This window comes from Varroa destructor, unplaced genomic scaffold, assembly GCF_002443255.2.
Source record: "Varroa destructor unplaced genomic scaffold, Vdes_3.0 BEIS01000007.1, whole genome shotgun sequence".
Lineage (NCBI taxonomy): Eukaryota > Metazoa > Arthropoda > Arachnida > Mesostigmata > Varroidae > Varroa > Varroa destructor.
Genome location: NW_019211460.1, coordinates 2,429,617 through 2,452,525, shown reverse-complemented (window position 1 = coordinate 2,452,525; position 22,909 = coordinate 2,429,617). Strand labels below are relative to the sequence as shown.

The following is a 22,909-nucleotide window of genomic DNA, read 5'->3' as shown; positions in this document are numbered from 1 at the left end:
ATCACTAATCGGCGAAGTTGCTTAAAGTTAATGTAATTCATAAATAAACTAGCCAATTTATGGAATTTTATTAATTTGGATAAATGACAAGCAAGAAGTACATAACCGTGCTCCGACTGCATGTTAATTGTTAGTGGTTAAAAACCGATGAGAATGGTGGCTCTGCGAAACTAACCGCCAAAACGTGGAAACCTTCTGTCCGCTTCGCGCAACGTTTCATGACGATGATGATACACTAGCACTGACTGCCACCATCTGGTGGCCTGTGTCGCTACTAGGAAACAAACGGAAGATTTAGAAAAAATTATTGCTGGATTATTTTGTTGTTGATATATCTTACTAAAGAACTGTGATTGCGTGTAGGTGTTATAATGGTGGACGCGGCAACAAAGAAAACTTTGTGTGCTATTCCGATACTGAAGACAAAGTCCGGGCCACGAGACAAAGATCTATGGGTCACCAGACTTAAAGAGGAGTATCAATCTTTAATCAAATATGTCGAAAACAACAAGGTATTGATATTATAATTATTCTACATTTTGTAGATATACACGAATATGAGCTTTTTCCCGACAAAGTCTAAATCATATCATAAAGCCAAGGTGCCACACAATTTTTTTATCACTGGTTTTTTTCGCTTTGCTCTTACCAACCAGCCATCCTGCTAAAAATATTGTTCACATATTCGTTTCAACATCACTATCGAAGGAGCTTTTCCCTCTTCTAACTAAACATTTAGTAAACTGGGAAGTATCATCGAAACGACGATTACCAATTGCAGGCAACGCGATAAGATACTAGAAAATACATCAAGTAGACAACAATAGTCTGATCATATAGTAAGTGAGAACACATGAACGTGGTGATCGTTTAAATAAATTACCAAGAATTGTTTTTCCTTTAAGGTTGATCATTGAAACAATAGGGTAAAGGTTCTCAGTGTGAGGGAAGATGTCTGGGGATTTAGAGTAATTTGAAGACGGTAGCCTAAATAACGTGTTTATTTTTTGTCTGTTTACAGCAAAACGATAATGACTGGTTCCGACTTGAGTCAAATAAAGATGGTACCCGCTGGTTTGGAAAGTGCTGGTACATTCACGAACTACTGAAGTATGAGTTCGATATAGAGTTTGATATTCCCGTCACGTACCCCACAACCGCGCCCGAAATCGCTATTCCAGAACTTGATGGCAAAACAGCAAAGATGTATCGAGGTATGCCTAGGAAATTGGCACATAGTTGGTAATTACTGGTCCCTTGAGTAGTTGCTTCTATTACGTACTTTGCCGTACGGTACCATTTATTTATGACGTATTCAGTATAATACGACATCATGTTAACATGCGAGTAATAATTGATGCAATAAGGTTTTTCAAAGTAAGCATACATTGCTGGGAAGTCAACACGAGACCTCTTGTAGTCAGTTTTCAATTGTAGTTTTGTTCACTAGCTCTGTGTTATGAACAAAGCCCTTTCATGTAGTGTTATCCTTTCATAATACCGACATGCTATGTTTTTGCTGTTGGTATGAGCAGCACAGAAGCCCAGTGTTCGAGTTATTCCTACATCATAATAGTCCAAAGTGAGTAGGGCTGATCAGCTTGAAAGCGAACGGCCTGGCACGTAGATCAGTAGTCATGTAGATTACTACAGACTCAATCAACAAACCGACGCAACGAAACGATAGAACCAACAGCCATTTACAACATTTGCTGATCATTATAACAGTGAATCTCGTTAGAGTAACGCGTAACTATTTATACAGTCGCGTAGTAATACATTTTTGCAAACGCTACTTGTAAGCATTCAGAATCTACTCATAGAACTTACGTTTTAAAGCGCGATTCACACACTGTTTGCTAAAAGATATTCGTTCTTTCTTTGTTGGTTGTATTATTGGTGTTTTCCAATTTTCTGTTCCTAAAGGTTGTTTACTTTTCAGGTGGCAAAATCTGTTTATCGGACCACTTTAAACCTCTTTGGGCTCGCAACGTCCCGAAATTTGGTATTGCTCATGCAATGGCTCTCGGACTGGGCCCTTGGCTGGCGGTAGAAGTACCAGACTTGTTAGCTAAAGGTCTTATTAAACACAACAATGATGCAGCGAATAGCGGCGATACAAAAAAGATCCCCAAGGATAAGGACAATTGAGGTAATCTACGGGGACGATATTGACCGGAAATTCATGTGGTATAATTTATAGTGATACTTTTGATGTTGCTGCTATTACGGAACTATCAGCACAGATATAAGAGGGATAGACTGCAAGCACTATAAAAAAAATAACTTATACTATCAGAGATTTTTTACGATCTCCTTTGATTGAAGAAAAGAGGGTAGCTTCCCCCTTGTGAATAGCCAGTTTGATTAAATAGATTTATTCAAAGCGTTCCTGCCTTGTAAATGTACGTTAATAATACCTTTCATATGAGACACCCCACAAAAACAATGCGATGCCACTATACGTTCATGCTTAATCTTGACTTTAAGGTTATGAAAAAGGACTATCTTCTCTGCTAATAGTTGACGTTTTCTTTAATAACGTTTTTTGATCCCTATTGATTCAACTCATTAACTAATTGGCAGCTGCTTTATAAAGCATCTATTGCTTATATATGCAGCGCAAAAAGGGACCAAATAAAACAAGAACCGCCACAATTGCCAGCCGCGACTGGTCTTCATCAGGGTAGATGCACCCCTCGCATTTTCGCATTAAAATCCTCCAGCCGGCCCAGCGACACATCGCGGATATTTTTAGCTTATTTTGCCTTAATTCTTTGTTATAGAACGTGGCCGTCTATTCGGGTATAATTCAATTAAAACCTCTACCTGAGTACAAATGAAGTAAGGCAGTGCGCCCGATAAATCAGTCGGAGCGGTTGACAAAATACTAACAATCAACACATGCGACGTTACATTAAGCATTGTTGTTTTAGCAGCATGCGCGAACGATATGTAGCGTATTGGATTATGAACAAGCCAAGCGTGAGGATAAAATGTGCTGACATTATCTTGTCTTCTATCGATATAAATGAATAAATTGGGCCGAATGGGTATTGCTAAAGCATTGCACAGTACCTAGTCTGTGTATGGGACCATACGAAAGACGAATTACGGTGAGTCTAATCAGGTGTGAGGCATCGGTCGAGTGTCATGCATGTAGGCTTTGCATCTTCCCAAACAAGTGTACAGCACACGTTGAAACGAGCCCGAAAACAGGCAATTGTCAATATAAGGTTCTGAGCAATACACTCTCCATCTATAGTTAGTTTCATCGAGACAATTTAATGCTCATACGCGCTGGCACTTATAAAGACAGTACAGCACAAACACGTATATAATTGAATAATGACGGATAATAATATCTATGCTTTGCCAATAAAGACAGTGGGCAGTTCATGTAAAAATTGTACTTTATTTACTTAATATTTCATCTGTGACAAGCAAACCTTTTTCTCCCCTCTTTTGCCTTATATTATAACGCTGTTTTTAGCTTATTCATTCAGCTTGGGCCATAATATTGACATAGGATCACCCATCATCAGCATGAACCCGCCGGCATGATTCGTGTTTTCACCTGTTCCGTCCGCAAAGCGTCAACCGTTCGTTCTTTTGTTGAGCGTCTAATACGTGTACAAGATACTAGTAGTGAAAACTGCTGACATCTCATGTCACCGGTTTTAATCAGTCTACTCCAGACGAAAGATACTTGGCGACGAGAAGTTCCACTGCCCGTTAGATTCTTCTCGTAGTTTTTTCTTTATACGTGCATGGCCATTTTCTTTTTTAATTATGCCGGAAAGTGCATATAGTACACGTCGTGGGATAGAGATATTGAATTAACGTACAAACGGCCACAGGATTTGCGCAAATATCGGACCAAATGTTCAACTACTAGTTCTGAACAAAGTCCCAAAAAGACTGGTGACTAGTGCCAGATTTACGTATGCGGTGGCTTTTGCGATGTACAGCAAGCGATTAACCGTTCTTTGTTTTGCTTCTGAGAGATAACTGAATCAAATCTCTTAATGCTCCGGATATATTCCAATAAATAAATAAACATTTACAATTATTTAATTAACTTGGTCTTGACAAAGATACACAACTCGGTCCAAATCTACTATTCTTTGTTCATCGTTCTTATAGTAACAAGAATAGACAGATGCGAAATGCCAAGGTACAAAACGCTAAATAGAGACAAAATGGCATAGACGCCAGCTGAACGGACAGAAATTGCCAAATGGCGATCTTGTAAATTTTCAGTAATTTGGATTAACAAATATTTCTCCAAAGGCGTTTCAATGTTTAGTCCTAAGAGGCGGTCCTCGATTACGGCATCATATTATACGACATAACTGCCGTTCTCTTTGGCATATGTTCAGAACAAGTTGTTACAAAAGACTAACTTATTCGTAATAAAAACTATACTGTCTTAATAAAGTTTTATTCACAAGCAAACTAAACGATTGCGAGCCGTTTCAGCGTTCACTAATCCTATATTTTTTCGAAGTACTGTAAAACGGATACATGCAAGTGGAGGCTCCAACAAGGGGACCTACTAAGCAAACAATTAGTATACGTCGCGCGCACAACACGGCTTAGCTAACCTGTATTTTTTATTACGTTTCAAGTTCCAATGAAAATGACAGAACTATAACACATACGTTCTCGTTAATGGGTTACTGATTAGAGATCTGAAGCTTCCACTAAATCCTGGGCTTTATAAACATTTATCGTACATTACGGCACCCAGCCGAACGTATCTGAGTCCTCCCCTTTTCAGAAGCCGTGCCACTTGATTAGCAAACGTACTCGATACATTTTATGCTCCCAAATAATACGTATCATTTATAAATCAGAAAGTCTACAATTACGCATCACTCATGGACATTTAGTGAAAAAAAAATTGAAAAGGCATGTCACATGCCTTTCTCTCATTAGGTAAAAATCACATAATTTACTTCCACACAGTATCCAGTTAGCATACCTGCTAAATAATGATAATTATGTTAACCATCGTATATATGGCGCTTAAAATTATAGTAACGTAAGTGACATAACAATTGATTTTTTGCTCAGCTACATGCAAAAAAAATTGACTAATGAATAAGGAAGTAGAAAAATAACGCTTATTTTTCATCATTATTTGCAATATTTCGAACTACTGGGCCGACTCGGATCTCCCGTATCGTCTTTGTTTCTTTCTTTCTTGGCGAAACTCCAGCTGAAATGATACGCGCCCCATTCTAGGTAGTATTTATAGTTACATGTAGCTACGTGCTAGATGCGGTTTAAGCTGCATTCGTTGCAATAGTTTGTAATTAGCTCATCCATAGCAAGTCTCTTACATAATGATGGGTGTATCCAAAACAATGACTATATGACTCAACATCATGCAGTTCAACTGCCATGAGATGAAAACGATAGTGGATTCTACACAAATATCAAAGAATAATAACTTAATAATAAGAATAAGGTTAGGTTAAGGTTGGCGTACAATATTCTTGTGCGGATCATGGAGAAACAAAATTCTGTTCCGACAGGTGCATTGCACAGGGGTAGCACTGCATAATAATAATAATTTAAACGTCGTTTCGTATATGGGGAACAAAAAGCTTTATCAGTCGCTTTACTTCTTATATAATAAGAGAACGTTGACCTTACACATGAATTCTATAACCCTTGGAGCCTTTTGAAGATGCATAATATCGACTTGAATTGCTCAAAGCGTCGAGCTATTTGGTACACTTAAACATTTTGTGACAGTCTATGGAACCTCTGCTGGCTAAAAAAGCAAAAGTACCAGCTTATTTATCTAGCACAGTTTCTCCTGTTTCAGTTTCCAAACGGAATAAAAGCGAATTGTGTTTTCAAAATCCACTACATTGAAACACGTAGAGGACGGGATGGGACATTATGTCCCATCACAAGGGCAAACGGAATGCCATCGATAGTTCATTTGATACGAAAATGTTTCTCGTATATATGTCAAACAGAGTAAATAATCGCGTTGTCTTAGTTAAGATGCTACACTTTTAAGGTTGTTTTTGAAAAAAAATTACGACGACATGGCCAACTCTGTATACCAGGATCACAGACGAGAACGCTAGCTACACAGGCTTGATGCGGCCAGAACAGCATTAAAAACCACATGCAATTGCTGCAGATCGACGAGATACAACACCTGAATGTACTAGTATCTGGACTATGCACAACTCAACTTCACCACCTTGTCTTTTCTAGCAAAACCTCAGGTGAAACGATGTGTTCCCGAAGGAACTTCGTGAGAACCTGCAGTAGGCAAATTGTGATTTATGAGTTAAACAGCTTGGTACTAAATCATTGCGAAACATTGCCTTTCCTTTCAAAAACTTTTCTTCCGTTGAAAATACACAGTTAGTCTAAAGGCTCGTTGAATGATTGATTTCTTCGAAAAACATCATTAGCAATTTACAAAGTTCCACCATCGACTCAATCCAATAGATATTTTCAATTGATATTTTTTATAAAGTTCCTTGACGAAGAAGAGACGAAGAAGAACGCAACCGTACTTTTTCCTTTAGCTAACAATCGTTGTTAGCGTTAAGTAACATTTGGCCAATACTTACATTCCCTACATAACAAAATGCGTCTTCGTCGACTGGGTGGTGTGTTCACACGACGACGATCTCGAAGGGTGTTTTAATATAAACTTAGTTTAGCCATAACGTCTTTCTACCTGACTAGAACTTCAGTATTTCTGTTTAGGTAAGAAATTACCACGCGTACACATATGAAATGAGGTATTAGAACGAGGTTCATTTAAAGATAACAGATAGAATGATAGAACTGCACTTGATATTATAATAACGGGGTAGTGTAAAACTGCTCGACCTGTTTTACGCTACCGTTTCTCTTTTCTGGTGTTCCATGCGTGTCGTCTTTGTTCTAGTCTGTGACTATATTCAGAAAGGTTATAAAAGTCAAGTTCTATTACTGATGGACTGCCGTTTCGTTTTGATGTCTAGATGAAAAAAAAAAATAGATCTCAAGTTAAAATGAGCACAGATCAATAAAATTTTTGAAAAATTCCGCAGGAGCCGCAGATATAGAACTGTAAAAAGTCTAAAACATAAGATAGAAACAAATATACAGTGGAACAATTTAATCGATAACAAAATTCGAACGTACTATACATAACTATTTCTAAGTGACATAACCACACAGCCGAGTAGAGCCACCCTTCCTCTTTTTCCTATTGCGGTTAACGACTAGCCAACAGAGAGAAGTGGCCCAATCCTGAGGATTATGAAGGCTTACTAATAGCCAGTGACATGTAAAGGAAAACAATTCTGATACAGATCATTTTCCTAATTTGTGATGTAACTAGATCTTCAAGCACCAAAAGAGATCCGAGAGACTCATCCAGTGGAACGGTAACCACTCAAATTCAGTAATGATTCAATTCTATCCGACGCCAGTCGTTGCTTGCACGGTGTTACGCAGGGTAAAATTCCTATATGTCGAACAATGTCTGCTGTGGGGAATTCACTTCTAGGTACTTCCTAGCCTAACGTAAAATACCTTACTAATGCCGACTACTTCCAATCAACGTACTACACACTCACACGGCAGTCGATATAAAACGGTGAACTATACTGCTGCATGGGAGTTATTTCAGTTCCCAATGGATAAAGATCTACCTTTGAAAAAGGAACCGCATTTTCATATCTTTCTTCCATATACAATACTATAAGTGGTTGATATGACGATCTCGAATGAGCACAAACAGTCTAGTAGCAATCGTTATGTCAACCGACTTAGTTATCTAATTTGCTGTACAAACATCTGTAGTAACAATAGCTCTCTATTTTAAGGAGTCTCCTCAGAAAGTAATCAGGCCTTTTCATTGGCAGAGTTGGAATTCAGCAGGCTCTCACGGAGCCATCTTTAAAGCCAGGTTCAGCGGTCCTCTCAGATGTTGAAGGTCCTGTCTGATCCTCATCTGCAACAAATGCAATAGCCGGTGCGGTAGAACAGGAAATAATGTTAGCAATACGGCATAATATAACCAGTTAATATATTTTCTTAAAAACTATTGCATCATTAGTCTATCAGTTATAATGTGAAATATACGAAACTCGATGAAATCGAAGATGTATAAATGCATACAGATCCTTTCCTATTTTGTGTATGTACCGTAACGTAAGCGCAATTTGTCGTTTTCAATTTTAGCAAAGCATATAGATACTGTAAATTGGACCATTTTTCAGTTTGAACAATTTCTGAAAAGCTAATCTAGATGTCATATATACAGCAGAGTATTAATTAATAAACAACAGTGGCAGTCGATTCGTTCACAGCGTTTTACATTGTGCTTATCAAGGAAGAATCGTTAATCGACCCTCTATCCTGATAAAGATGTAACTTTGCTAATTTCGTCCACGTCTTCAAGTCAATGTAAACAGTAGTAAAACATTTACCTGGTCAACCTTGTACAAATAAATGCTTTTTAAAGCTTTTGATCGTGCTCTTTAATATCTACTTTTAGTCGTAGTGGAGTGCAATTTTTACCCATATATATATATATATATACATATATATTAATGCAGAAGATTGTTGATAATTTCAAAAATCGCTCAAGCTTTACCGGCTATTGCTTATATTTGGAACAACATGGTGGGTTCCCTTCAGTTAGGTATAGGACGCTGCGGGAAACTCACTCTTGTTGGGAATTATTAGTAATTCCTAGAAAGTGTAACATTCATCTTTACCATCATCATTAATATAAAAAAGATAGCTTTTTCTTTTTGTAACAGGCTAGTATAGTTAGCTCCTTTGTCGTAGATCCATTCAGCTGGATAAGTGTCTAACACCTTAATAAATAATTATTTCACAAGTATTATATATTCATGGTGTTCGAGTGACTTTAGCAGATTTATTTAAAATGTTTTAGGATTCTTTATGGCGCACCGAACGACTGCCGTTTTGGTGGCCAATCGACTCATGATTCGCTCTCGTGGTGGGGTTTATGGTGGCAAAGCTAGTCGCATTCGTAGAAGCAGTACACGACAAAGGTCAAGTAAATGGCTGCAATATATGTAAAGAACGGCCCGCTTTCATTTAAATGGTTGATTTGACCAACAGAATTATCGCATCCTCTTGCTCTACATCTTCAACAGAGCCATCGTTTTCTCAACTGATCGATTTTTTACACATATAATGCCCATTGGTGGTATTACGTTTCTGTTGAGCCAGCCTTTGGATCCTTAACTTTTCCAGACTCTGTGATGTAATAATAACTCACTTGTAACCACTAGATCCTAAAAGTCTGTTAATGAATGGCCAGTCATCGACTTCAATTACATTCCACTACCGAACCAGGCCAGAAGTGCGTCGAAAAAACTTTCGATTATCTGCCTGTAGCAGAACGTTGCAAGTATTTGTCAAGTTAGCACCTACAAAAACCGTACCTCATAGGAGCTTGTCTGTATTGCGCGAATCTGGAAGCAGTGGAAGCCGCTCTGAAGTTAAGTAGTGAAGAAAGGGAATTGTCGAAGGTCGCCATAACCGGATTTGTCAATAGGTTGAAGTAGACAGAAGCATTTCAAGCATTCCATGACACGTCCAAAGCAGCATGGACATAGAGTTATGAATACAAGTAGTACCCGAAATCACAGAAATAAATGTATTTTACATCGATACATAACGGGGCGCATGCGATGTTTCTGTTATTGCCTACAGGAAATCGCGCTTATTTTCTTCCAGATGAGTAACTGGCGTAAATTGTTAAGGACTTGAGATAGCATCATGAGGTATAGATATAATGGTATATAATGAGAACTCTTGCGCTGAAGTGCTAGAACGTATCTGATTTGGTTATTATGCGAGGTCTGATCTTTATTAGCAAAGCTCATTTCAAGCGGATTGTTTTTAAGTAACTTAGTTTACGAAAATTACAGGGAATGTATCCGCGGGCTTGTTTATACTCACAAAATAGGCTGCATAAAATGAAGACATTAGGAATTGTATCGATGAATACCTCTGCAGCCCTAAAAATGCTTGTCATCAACGGGAAAATAATTAAATCAATTTAAAATAATTTTTACTTGATTTGTAGGTCTGTTATCTGAATCTCAGCAACTGTATTGGCGACAGTGACGAGAAAAGCCGTACATCCATAATACTCGCTTCTTCGCGCTTTAAAATATGGCTAGGCTTGCTATAATATTGGTCTAATATGTAAACAACTGTGTAACTTCTCGCAAAGTAAATTGGTTTTCCGAGAAAAAAAAAAAACAGGTTTTAATGAGGTGATTCAGACGGCATTGTGATTGGTTAAAAAAGCAAGTCACCACATGTTCGAATCCCTGTCCTTTCCGTTTGTGAAAAGATCGGGTGAGCTGAGACAACGCAGCCGGAGGTACTTTTTGCATCAGTCATACAAGGTATTAACTTCAAAAGGAAAATCCTTTCAAGCCAAGTTTTCATTTTTCCACGTCTATACATCGAATCATTACAAACGGCTGATCCAGACTATTAGTTTTAACACTAAAGACCTTTTATGTATGCAGGATTGCATATGTAATAGGGATTGGCATGTATTCCAACTGCTTACATACCGTTGGTTTGATGTATGCTTTTATAAACAATGTGAAGCGATATTCCCGTGAGGCATATAACCAAGCCGACCATATTCAGTGGGCTGAGTATGTCTCCGCTATACACTACAGCCAGGTAGAGCGTAAATGTTTCCTACATTCGAAAATTCAAAGAACAGGCTATTCAGCGTTACAAATCATAGATAGACGTTTTAAAAACGTTTTAACGTATTCTAACTAGTTACACTAAAGGGAGGGTGTTGGTGATATTTATCAAGAATATCATTTAGTTTTGAGTTGTCAAAATATGTTCGGGGTAATTTATCGTTAATATATTTTCATATCATTTTGAAACTACATTGTCTAAATATTGTAATACTACGAACGACCCCTAAAAGACACCGATAGAAACCAATAGACTTACATATATATATATATATATATATATATATGATTAGTAAGCAAAAACAGAATAAAGGCCTAAAAAATTACATAATACTATTATTATATCTTTGACCTTATATATTCATTATATACAGATAACTCAGTTTTTAGCAGAACGCTTCTAAAAACCATTTAAAGTATAACCATTTAAACTGGCAGTAAGTTGTTTCTCTGTTCGTTCGATTGAAAAAAAGGTTGAGTTGCCAAGAGGACCTTAGAGCGGACGGTGCATAAAAGCAAATGCATACGATGTAGCACTCATGCGACGCGCGCATGCGTTAGAAATAATCGACAACTGTTTCTCCAGTTTAATCAGGAGACGCTATATGCGTTAGCACTAACATGAATAGAATCAATCCTATCAGTAAAAATCTATACGATCATGTCAGCCGCCACCTGCCGCAACTAGGTTCTCCTACAACAGTTAAAGTATATAATGCGTTATTTATAAACTTCGAGGATAAAAATTAATTACAAATAAGTGCTTCTGTTGAAAGTGTTTGACAGTCCTACGTTGGTGCCGATAGAAACGATTATGGCGAACCTTCGCACTGTTGCAGTCCTAACAGGACACTTATTACCTTGAGAATCCCAGCAATGGAGAGTGTTAGAGATGAGGTATAGCTGAGAAGTAAATATTCGGAGACCTCCATGAGAAAAGCTATTACAGATCCGCCAATAATACGAAGTACGTTGGTTAGAAGGACATCTTCTTGTTCTGGATGGAAACGAAAGATTTTTTCCGACGTCGCTAATCGAGGCCCTGCAATTAGATTGAGGAATACGCAGTAAATCGTTAGAGCAGATTAGGCTGTCGACAATGGATTGACAATCCTTCGGCCACAAAGCCCCATATTTCAGGCGATATGAGCCACGTTGGGCCGGCGCCGGTGTCATTAAAAAGTTAAGAGCCGGTAACAGCGGACGCGCTAAAATTGGAAAGCATTCATGTAAATTTAAGATAGCGTCTTGAAAATTGGTGGTTCTGTTATTTTTTTCCGGGAAGTGTAATGTGCAAGATGCTTTTTCGTAGCGGTCGGCTAATTATGGCGAACGTTGATGAAATTATTGTCGCAAGTTGAGTAAGATCGATACGCGAAATACTTTACCCTACCTTATTTCCATCCGCGAAGCTCCCCAGAAACGCCGTTTCTAAAGGAGTCGATCACGAAGGAAAAGTGGATCACATACGAAAGTAATATGCAAAAAAAAAAATAGGTTTGCTTTGCAGGCTAGGATAAAGCTCAGACTGATCCAAAAGAGAATGATGCTGAGTGTTCGGTGGGATTGCATTAAGAGCTACTGCCGCCTAGCAGAACGATCGATTCGGATCTCTACAATCAATAACTAACAAGCCATTTAAAAAAAATCGACCGGAACTAGTAAACAAAAAAGGCGTCGTCTTTATGCGGGACTATATACAACTTTAGCTACGTGGAAAAATTGTGAGAACTTGAACAAAAGGTTTTAATGCATCTGCCGTATAGCCTGGTCTTGCATCATCAGATTATCAATCCACACTTATTCAAAACTCCCTTAATGGTGTTGATTCAATTTAAATGGGAGGATTTGTTACAATTATTTTCCCAGAAACCACTGACATTATACAATGACTGGATGGTGATACATGTTCTTAGAAAAGTGGAAACAGGTTATTGATCAAAAAAATGCATATTTAGTTAATATTATTTTCAAATATAGTAGAAAAAGATTGCTTCTATCTTGGCTTGAATACGGCCAGTTCTTTTAGGGATGGATCAAAACAGTTAACCGAATGAGAATAGCCTGAACGAACGCGAAAAGGGTTTCTTTGTTTAGTAGGCATATCTTGCACTATTATGAACCGCTTTTCAAGTAAATATCTTGATAGTTTTGGCCACCGAGTAAGGGTTCGAGTAATTCTTGGATAAGTTCCATAATTGAGATATTCATCTGGCATGTATATAAATTGATTCAAAGCTTGCAATGCAAATCAGCCTTTCAACATTAAACTGCGTTACTAACTGGTAATGTCAAAAGTAAATAAACGAATTTAATAATAAGCAAGTACGTAATGCATCCCTATGATAATTCAGCGGCAACGTGCACAGCTGTCCAACCTAAAGATACGTCAGATGGCCTACGCCGGGAGCCAAGTGTAAACAAGCATGGAGGACAACTCTGAACCAATGCCGAAGTAGGGCAAAACGTTCAAGCAACTTAATAATTGATAGACCGATATTGCGTTCATATTCGTGTTGTATCGTATTTGCTAATGTATATATGTTTTTCTCTTATGCAGACATATTTTAAAAATTATAGTAAACTTATGCGCAATGGTATCGTAAAGTTGCTGTTTTTTACATTAATGTAAGCAATATGCATCTCTAATGAAGGACAAAAAGAAGTAATTGCATTAGGATCATTATTAATTATTCAGTTCTTCTTATGTCACTCAATTTAAGCTAGGCAAGAGACAAAGCCCACACTAAGCTCACCCTCAAACGCTATGGCCAACGGAAGCAGACCAAGTATCATCCACGGCTGGATATGATACATCATGTCAACGGGATTGCCCAAACCTGTAAAGTGTTCATTTTATATCAAAGCTTATAATTATTGTACTGTCCGCTTACTAAATTGTTAATCTGACCTGATACACTCTATTAGCTACTGCATAAAGGCTAGCTGTTACTAAATTCATTTATAATCCATAAAGCTAAGTGACCCAGTATGGCCTATGTGTCTCATACAATAAATGACATGACAGGAAGTAAAACGAGCTAGTGCTTGCTCTAATACGTTTTTATGAACAGTGAGAAAGATTTTTTTATTATTTATTTTTTATTAAGAATTTCTTATAGTGCCAGCAGAACAAAATTATTCCAAAAGAGAATGAAGAAAATTGTTAGGAAATGCGTGCTTTACTTTTATGTATACATATATAGTGGTGCTTTTAGATTAAAAGAAAATTTAGAGAGTTGTTTATCGTTACAAGCGCGTGTTCATCTATCTATCTATCTACGCCGTACTACAAAAGTCAGTTCTATCTAGAAAAAATCAACATTAACTAACGAGCGTCGACTAGCCCATGGCAAACGCCTAAGCGAAGGCGATAAGGGCGCATCGGAAGTAGGACCCATGCTCTAAGCACTTGCTGCCCACATGTCTGTAGAAACGACAGGAGCTATCTACGAGAAAAGCTTTCTAATGCCTCGACTAGGGCTATCGTACATCTCCGGGATTTTCCGAAAAAACGTTAAGCATAGTGTGAGCGCTAATTTTGCCGACTGTCTTACCAGGGCGGTTACGTGGACTTTCCCAATGCTTGCGCGGCTTCCCCACGAAAAGGAACACGCTCAAATCCGTAAATGGTGCGGCATACGGGTCGTCCGATGAGCCTCCAGTAACTAGCCGAAGATGAAATATTTTTGAGCAGAATCATTAAAAAATCAACGCCCGGAGTCTTGCTTTCGCAGGAGCGTGAGTCGCATAAACAAAACCGCCAATAACTCTTTTCTTAGTTCAAGGTCAAATCTCTTTGCGGTAAGGTAATTACAATATTCGACTCTGGGATGGATGCAAACGCAATCTCTGCGTAGTTGGTAAATAAATAAGCTACACTCGCCAGACACGGCAAGGCTTTCAGAACACGCATATCTGTATGATGTCCGGTGCACTCGCTGGCAACTTTAGGGTGATTCATGTCGTAATCGACGATAGGCCAGAAAAGCCATTCCTAATCGCCGATAACCTCACGCAGGATCCGATTCTGGGAAAGCCGTTTTTGGCGAGAAAGTGTCAGTTTATAACGAAAACATTCCTGCCTCGTAATCACTTTAAGAGGATGTTATACCAACGAGGGCAGCAATATCGGTAGTAGTCCAAACCACTCTAGCGCTGTACTGCAAACGGACAGGCTAGAAACCTTGAGACTTCGTACGCATCCTCATTCAGCGTTGCGAACACGGATGTGTGGGATCAGCGTAATTGCTCGCAAACTTAATCCCATCAAAGTAGGATATCGCACCCCCCCCCCCCTTGACGAATATAGATTCATGAGGCTGGCACCCCCGAATAGACTTACTTCTGTACCCTCGACGACGGTAAGTCTCTCATATTGGGCATCCTGCACGCCAAAGAGGCTTAACCAATTCAAGTGAATGGCATTTGATCTTGCCAATGTAGCCCCGACGTTCCAAAAACTGACGGATAAAATCGTTAAGAAGTGCCACATTGATCTGATCTGCTCAGCTGACTCAAATACCCATCGTCACCTGCAAAAGCTATTAGTGTCTATGAACTCTGCTGGCCTACGGTTGAAAGAAAAGAAACCCAGGAAAACCTAGGAAAGTTCTGTAACCCAGGGAGCAGTATAGCTAACGCACAAGATCACGACTCGCGGAATATCCCGGATTCCGAAAAGGTCCTTCGAGAAGATAGCGGAAGACTTCTCCGGTTTGATATAAATCACGCAAAATTCAATTTTGATAGAAAAAAATCGTCAGTATCAATTGTGCCCCCTTCGATGTACTCTCCTTCACATTACAGTTTTATGTTAACGTTTTCTCCAATTCAGAAAGCAATTTTGGAACCCGATTATTACGTTATGGATTTCAGCCCCTCGGCGGTTCTAATTTCCTCAATCTGATCGAAACGTCGTCCTTCTATAAGTCTTTCTAGGTTGCAAAATAACAATGGCAGGCCATGTCCCGTGTGTAAGGAATCTAAAACATAATTGTGTTACTTAAAAACTGATTAAGAAACAGTGACGTGTATGCAGGTGTATTGTCATGATGCAGTTGCCAAGAATTGTTTGCCTGCAAATACAGTCGTCTTTTTCTAGTTACATAAATGGAGTAGAGCTTTCTGGTCACGGCAAACTACGTTTTTGAAATCTAGAGCCTTCTCTACGCACGGTCTTTTTCAGGTTCGGCTCTGCAGTAAGCATTTACTGGGACGATTTATCATACCCATACACATACTTTTCATCGACCCGTTTAAGCTGCTCGGGGATCTCGCTGCCTTTATTCATGTACCATTGAGCAAAGTCCATTTAGTACTGATAAGCTATCAAATTCAGAAATTTCGAAACAAACTTTGCAACCATTCATTTGAAAATATCCAAAAAAAGAATGCTTGATACCAGCCAAATGATATCCTAGCATTGTCAGCAGCTTCTGTGATAGTGAATCGGCGATTGCCCAAAGTTATTTCCTTCACTTTTTGGACGTTATCATCCGTTATTGATCTGCTAGGTCCTCCAGAGCGTTCGTAATTTCCAACCCTTTCACGGTCCTATTGAAGACGTTTGTAAACGTTCGATTATGCAGGGTTCGCCTAAAGCAACACCTTTAATTTAGCACCTTATTGGATGATTAAGACTAAAGTTAATTCTATTGCTTCGTTTTATCCGAAACGGTTAGCAGCATAGAGCTATGAATGGAATAAGTGTACCAACGTAACAACAAACAAATGTCACAGCTGCGTCGACACAGCCGATGAGTTCTAAAAATTTTGCGCATGTTTCTATCAAACCTTATATAAATATTTCAGACGACTAAGCCAAGTTGTTTTAATCCACTGATTGGTGGACAGCTGCAGCAGGCTAAGGCTCCAGAGCATTAGTCTTTGACGGGAATTGTCCGACGAATAGTTGAAGTAAGTGAAACGTTTGGTGCAGGTCGACAATGGCCACAGGTGGTGCGACGTTTGAGACCGTATTCGTATCCTGGGCCTAGTACGGTTTAATCTAAAGGTCGTAGCCAGGACAATGATTGGGACGTACTTAAACAGGATTAAAAAGACCGATCTCCTCTAGAGTAGGTCGACCCCCAAAAGAATTTTTCGAGCGGATGACGAAAAGGGGAGGCGTTCCTTAAAGTTGAAGAAACTTTCTGAAACGAGGTACGACTCGATTGCGACTAAACCATCCTCTTGTACAACATAAGAAGAATAGCAAAATCGATGTCCTTTGTGACGTTCATTGCGGTGACTAACCCAACTTCATATAATGCCCTGGTGCACAAGTCCCCCGATGTTACACACCGGAGGACCGCGACGAGAAATGGCCGATAGTTAGCGGGGTTAGGTCTACCTAATTTCATCCTAGGAGAGACAGAGCCATCGTTACGGCGAGGTATGGTCTTAGGGTCGAGAATGAGAACACTTTAGGCTTATCGTCGTGTATTGTCGAATACCAGGCCATGTCAATTTTTCTTGTAAACAGTAAACGGCTTCTGTATCTTGGTAGGTGCTGAACTGTCCTTACTCTGTGATGGCTAAGAAATGCCAGCTGATACTTCTATATCAGTAGTAACGACCTTTAAAATGTTTAAGGCCTGTCCCCGTAATATATTAGTGGGCACATATTTGCCTGCTGATCTTAAGAACGCGTGATGGTCTCGAGTGCGGGTATACACACGTTTCCTTTCACGTTGGAAACCGTCTCATGATATGCTTGAAGGCGGTGCGGAACATAAAATTGGAAACACGTAAGGTTGCCTAGGGCCACGGTTCAGATGGATGGAATCCTGCACATCTTCTATGAGTACATCCGTGACTTCGTATAGGGTAGTGACTACTGTCTTCTAACAATGGCTGGCTTATGCGAAGAATAATTGGTAGCAGGTTGGGCCGTGCTCAGGAGTCCCTACCGCTCACCGGGTCGGGAGTCCCTGATACGGCCTTTCGTTTACTATACCATATATGTAAATATGCTGCTTGACTTCCATGTAGACAGCCATCTGAACGAACCTGACAGAGAACGTCTGGAAAAGTCGCTACGCAACACACTTGAACGCATATTTGAAAAGCCACAGAATACGCCTGTGATGCACCGTGACAACCATATCGTGTTTAAGGGGGGTAATCACCTTTTCTTGCACGCACATCCGTGGCGAGTCCCGTCGACGCAATGGGTCTGCATCGGAAAGTAAAGCTAATACCCACATCCGAGCCTGGATGGAGCGCCGTGAAACCAAATGGTTCGCGTGTCGCTTACGCAGACCACACTGCTAACCCGAGGGATATCCGAAAAGATTGGGTGCAGGCTGGAGGCACTCCGCTCAGTAACAATAAATCTATCTTCGGTTCCGGACAGGTGTGGATGTAAAATACCTTATAGCCATTTGGTTAATCATCATCTACCAGAAAATCGAACCTCGTCATTGCTGCATATGTACTTATGTATAACTTATGTATGTACATGTCTCGTAGAGAAACAAATCGTCACCGTATGACTTGCTGTCACCAGGATCCTTGTAGAAGCTTACGTATGTTTTCTGTCGAAATGCAGATCATCATGATAGCTGAAATTCGCTATGAGCGCTAACCCTCAAATCCAAGCAATCAACAACGTACCAAGTTCTTTCCGTTGCATAACTAATTGCGCCAGCGTCCATCGGAGTCCAGCAAGTGCGCTGGCACTGAGCACAAGTAAGAATCCTTCGAGGTTGAATTGGGTCGATTGGTACGTGAATAGAAACAGACCCATTCCGATGAGAGAAACAACCGCGATCAACGATGGTCGTCGCTGTTCAAGACCGAATGACAGCGAAAAAGCCAAAATGAAGATGATACATGTAGATTTAGTCATTGTGTACCTGTTCAAGTTCGAAAAGGAACACAACATTAAAAAGTACATTTTAACGCCCTTTCTGTTTATCCACATATTTAGAACTAGATCATTCAATTATACATTAAATGTGCGTATATACTTCCACTTTAATTTGCGTGGGATCAACTATTTTCAGTCAATATATATTTGATGACACGCATTCGGCAAGGATGCGTTTACAACTAAAAACGTTTGGGCACGTTCATCATAGAAGTTCAATAACTATGATAATATCTGAACTATTAAAATGAGCTAGCTGTATAGTGGAAGTTCAGATTCTATATTGTGATACGCTATTGATTTATTACTTAAAAGGAAAAAAAATTAAACAGATCCCACCATCTAATCACGCGTGTAAATGTTTTGTCGCCGCAAAACCAGCTTCAAGATAAATCTAATTCTGAAAAATAGATTTCGTATGGCTGGCTTGGGAAGACTCGCTATACACACAATCCGAGAGTGAAAAGTTGGACTGCAATAAACGCAGTTCAGAGTTTTTCAGTATGAATGAGTATGAACATTACATGAATCCATCCGTTATTATACTTACAGTGATATAGTGATGAATTCAAAGCTCCAATTACTGAAGCCGATATCAAGAGCTGATGCAACTCCGGTAACAGCCAAATGACGGACGTAAACGTTCCATGGCAGTAGTACCCTCGTCCGACGAGTGAACAAAGTGTACACCTAAGTAACGATGTACATTGATAATGATCGTTCTCTTACACAATCACATCTGATACGTAATAAAAAGCCCTTTATATAACATCATTTTTACGTTTTATATATAAACTTTACTAACAATAATAATACATTATTTGTTACTGACCACTCGACAGAGCCACGAAAGGATGAACTTGACAACAAGATGACACGTGACGACGATTAGTGGAAAATGAAATTCCTGAAAGTCAGATAAGACAAAGAAGTAATAATGAAAGACATAAAAATGCAATCTCTTCTGGGGAAAGATCATTCTTTCATTAAAGCCTATTAGACGAGACAGATCAAATGATATCAGGTTTTATCGTTATGCTGCTTTCCCTGTTCCCGTTACCCTGCTGATTCCCTAACTGAATTGATGCAAACTATGGCCGACTATAGAACATCATGGTCAAAAACAGGAAATTGGAATCGCACTCTAATTAGCTCTATTGGAATCGTGCTTTTCCTCTATGTAGTACCTTTCACAAACGATAATTCAGTTTATCTTCTCTATTTGTAGAGACCTCGATAAATTGTTGTTGCTAGTTTGCTAATTGACTATTTTAGCCTAAATTCTTGCCTAGATTACATTATATGGAACAATTTCTAATATGTCGAAATTTCTGCCTATAAGCAAATATGCTTCATCCTCTTTAAGCCAAGTAAGAACGATCAAAAGTTCTAGACGTGACAGAGCACTCGCGGATCATCCCGCGGATATATATATATATATATGGCACGTTTGATTTGAGAGGTTTTCTTATATTTTGCTTCTAAAACTCTATGTTTCAGCAAATTTTTTTGCATATGCTGGAAGTACCAAGTGAGAACGTGAAAAACAACATTCTACTTAAATGCTTGCACAGCGGCTTGCAAAACCTTTGCCATGTAGGGACGGAAATCGTTGTTAAGAAGCATGACTAAGTTGTCGATCCGGCCTTTTCTGTTGGATAGCCCCGTTCGTTCGTTCAGTGCAACTGGTCCACAATACACATCTCTGCTGACCGTTCTTCTAAAGCATTTTTAACTGTCAAAGACTTTTCTTGGCACACCACCAGAAATCAATAATTGGAATGAAGATTCAGCTGAACTCTGAGCGTTGACATATCTTCCAGAACTACTCGTTCCTTTCTCTGCTTCATGTAGACGTGCATATCCCTCTTATCTAGTGACAATTCTCTTTAGGAAGGTGTCATTGTGTGTGCTGCCTTGTGCCAGGCGAGATGTTGAGGGTCAGTGAAAAGCCTTGCTTTGTTACGCGCTTCACTTAGCTCATAGCACACGCAGACTCCTAATTTCTATTGAATTACATCTATTCAAGATGCCGGCTAATAGTATGGGTATGTTCTCGGCTAATTAACGAGTCGATGGTCGAGAATTTCAGATGACTAGCCGGGTTAACGTTAGGCCTAAGAATTCATTTTTGAACTTAACAAACGTTTCCTCAAACAGTTTTCTGAATTATAGAACTCTTGCTGTACAGATCATAAATATTTCAGGGTGCTTCCAAAGCTTTTGACTTCAGTGGGAGGCAAGAAAGGACTGATCTTAAAGAAACAATCTTTTTCAGCTAGAACATTTAACTTTTCGTTTAAAGTCTGAACTTGCCATTAAATTCTGTCCGTGTACCACTAATTCATAAGAAGACTTGCAGAATAGAGAGAGAACAGTTTTGCTTCACAAATAAAACCAAACAGATACTAAACACGTAAATCCAATAAGAAATATTAAAAACGTACGAAAATTACTTATCTCTAACTTACTCATTAAATATATATTTTGCTCAAAAATATTGAGTGCGATATTAGGATATATACTGTTATTTTCTTAATATAAATGTGTTTTGGTTAGTAAGGGTTCAAGCTAACTAATCACCTAAAATAATGACTTTTATCTAAATATGTACGATTTCATTTAACCATTGGGCTATAGAGTACACTGCATAGAATCTGTCCTAAGCCAGAGCATATGACCATTTTTATTCTTGAGTGACAAATGAACGAGTTCAATGAGTTCCTAAAACTTAGCCGAAGCACTACTTACTAAGGTCATGAAAACGACAAGCTTTCTTTGCAACGATGTTATTCATCGTCTTACATGAAGAAGGGCTAAATTCGATACGACGCCCGGAAAACGTCAATTTTTGCCAATCTTACATTATACCTAGTTGAAAAGTTTTGCAGCTACTGATTCGTTTGACGTCTTTATTTTCATACCAAGCAACACTCTAGTTAGAATTAAGAAATAGTAAAGAAACAGTACTCACTTTATGTTGCATTATATAAAAGATTCTTATAAAAAGTGAATTTAGTTAATCTACTATACGTTATTACATATAGATATCTTACCCAATGAAACCTTTACCTTTTCCTTTTTGCTGCCAACTGGCTAAGATTTTTCCGCATTACTTTAGCCATAAATGGCAGGCACCATTTTAAATATTGCGTAGATTTACCAGAATTGTTTTTTATCTTGGATACTTCCGTTGGCATCCGAAGTATATATATAATCGTGCATTAAGGGAAAGTAAAGGACTAAATCGTATTTGATACTTTTACTAATTCAACTTACTTTAATGAACCATTTCTGGTAGAAAGTAATCCCAATAGAGAAGCTATAGTAGAGAAGAACCAATGCAATTGTTCGCACGGATACCCAAAGGTACTTCGTAGATATAGACGAGAGGATAGTCGTAATAGATACAGGTGGAGAAGGATGTCGCAGCCGCAACGTCATCGTCCCTGATGATATCCGCATCGGGATCCGTAGACGATAGCCGAAGATGCTCAAAGTTGTTTTTAATGGTGACGGTATTTCATCACCAGCCAGTGTTTAAATTGGCCACAGCAGTTTTTCTGGATGCCCTCTTTGCTTCCGGCTTGCACCAGTTTACAAGATTGCAAATCACATACTATTTATCTCATTAGCTTTCAACTTTGTTTGATAGACTTTTTTGATTAGTGCTTACTTTTTTAACAGTTGCTTTTACGGTATAATGATGGTTTTGTTAGAAGAGATGTTCCCACAGATTAGCTTCGATACATTCAGCGTTCGAGTAGGCCTGCAAACAATAGAAAATTTGTTAGTTTAAAAACAGCACGTGCGATTTTTTGGATAACAAACCTTAAGTTAGATTTAGAAATGAATTTAGCACGGTGAAAATTCTAAATTTTAGAATCATACTAGAGAAAGCCGCAGGCTTACTCACTCCTGCTTGGTTGTTGATCAATTTAACTAATCCAATTCGTGTACCTAAGCTAACGAAAACTTTAGAACAAATATACACTAACAGTTATTTCGTTACAATTACTCTGTCTCACCTAACCCATCAGCTTGTTCTAATATATTCGCCAGGGGGCTTAGCCAATTGTAGGCTTTTTTTTTTCGCTCATTAAATGTTGCCTCTTGGTGCATCTCCGCAACTGGATTACGAGGTTTTTTAATGTTAACTAACTGACTCTATTTTCAGAACGCATCCGAGTATTTAATTTTAATAATTACAGATATTATATTAACTGAAAACACGAGCAATTAACCTGTCTTGCTTGGCATATTGAATGTGTTTCTGGTACGCTACCAG

At 38.8% G+C, this 22,909-nt stretch overlaps 2 protein-coding genes across 19 annotated transcripts in view; one reads left to right on the top strand and one right to left on the bottom strand.

Annotated features, from left to right (window-relative positions):
• The first annotated feature begins 21 nt into the window (after nucleotides 1-21).
• Ufc1 (Ubiquitin-fold modifier conjugating enzyme 1) lies at nucleotides 22-13,785 on the top strand. Of its 3 annotated transcripts, none has more exons than XM_022816389.2 (4): nucleotides 22-512; nucleotides 1,022-1,214; nucleotides 1,943-2,152; nucleotides 13,473-13,785. In XM_022816389.2, the coding sequence occupies exons 1-3, from the start codon at nucleotides 372-374 to the stop codon at nucleotides 2,149-2,151; spliced, it is 543 nt and encodes a 180-aa protein (XP_022672124.1). In that variant the 5' UTR covers nucleotides 22-371; the 3' UTR covers nucleotide 2,152; nucleotides 13,473-13,785. The 3 variants fall into 3 exon arrangements, with proteins under 3 accessions (XP_022672124.1, XP_022672125.1, XP_022672126.1); XM_022816390.2 differs by having other exon boundaries at nucleotides 13,469-13,785; XM_022816391.2 differs by lacking the exon at nucleotides 13,473-13,785 and adding an exon at nucleotides 7,896-8,501.
• LOC111254932 (solute carrier family 35 member H1) overlaps nucleotides 3,396-22,909 on the bottom strand; it is a 29,002-nt gene continuing 9,488 nt past the window's right edge. For 12 of the 16 annotated variants that reach the window (XM_086976098.1, XM_086976101.1, XM_086976102.1 and 9 more), the window contains 9 exons: nucleotides 21,901-22,390; nucleotides 19,454-19,528; nucleotides 19,172-19,311; nucleotides 18,366-18,607; nucleotides 14,303-14,413; nucleotides 13,502-13,585; nucleotides 11,606-11,787; nucleotides 10,602-10,734; nucleotides 3,396-7,984 (listed from right to left, as the gene is read on the bottom strand). In XM_086976098.1, coding sequence (XP_086832224.1) covers nucleotides 7,905-7,984; nucleotides 10,602-10,734; nucleotides 11,606-11,787; nucleotides 13,502-13,585; nucleotides 14,303-14,413; nucleotides 18,366-18,607; nucleotides 19,172-19,311; nucleotides 19,454-19,528; nucleotides 21,901-22,086 — 1,233 coding nt within the window. In that variant the 5' untranslated portion in view covers nucleotides 22,087-22,390 and the 3' untranslated portion in view covers nucleotides 3,396-7,904. Of the gene's footprint in view, nucleotides 7,985-9,452; nucleotides 9,504-10,601; nucleotides 10,735-11,605; nucleotides 11,788-13,501; nucleotides 13,586-14,302; nucleotides 14,414-18,365; nucleotides 18,608-19,171; nucleotides 19,312-19,453; nucleotides 19,529-21,900; nucleotides 22,391-22,909 lie in introns of all 16 variants that reach the window. The other 4 variants (XM_086976103.1, XM_086976104.1, XM_022816377.2 and 1 more) reach the window with 4 other exon arrangements.

What these genes read in the sequence shown, in the direction of transcription:
- Ufc1 (XM_022816389.2), top strand. Translation starts at nt 372, where the DNA reads ATGGTGGACGCGGCAACAAAGAAAACTTTGTGTGCTATTCCGATACTG. An exon ending in AATATGTCGAAAACAACAAG is followed by an intron (nt 513 to 1,021) that starts GTATTGATATTA and finishes GTCTGTTTACAG; the next exon opens with CAAAACGATAATGACTGGTT. An exon ending in AACAGCAAAGATGTATCGAG is followed by an intron (nt 1,215 to 1,942) that starts GTATGCCTAGGA and finishes TTTACTTTTCAG; the next exon opens with GTGGCAAAATCTGTTTATCG.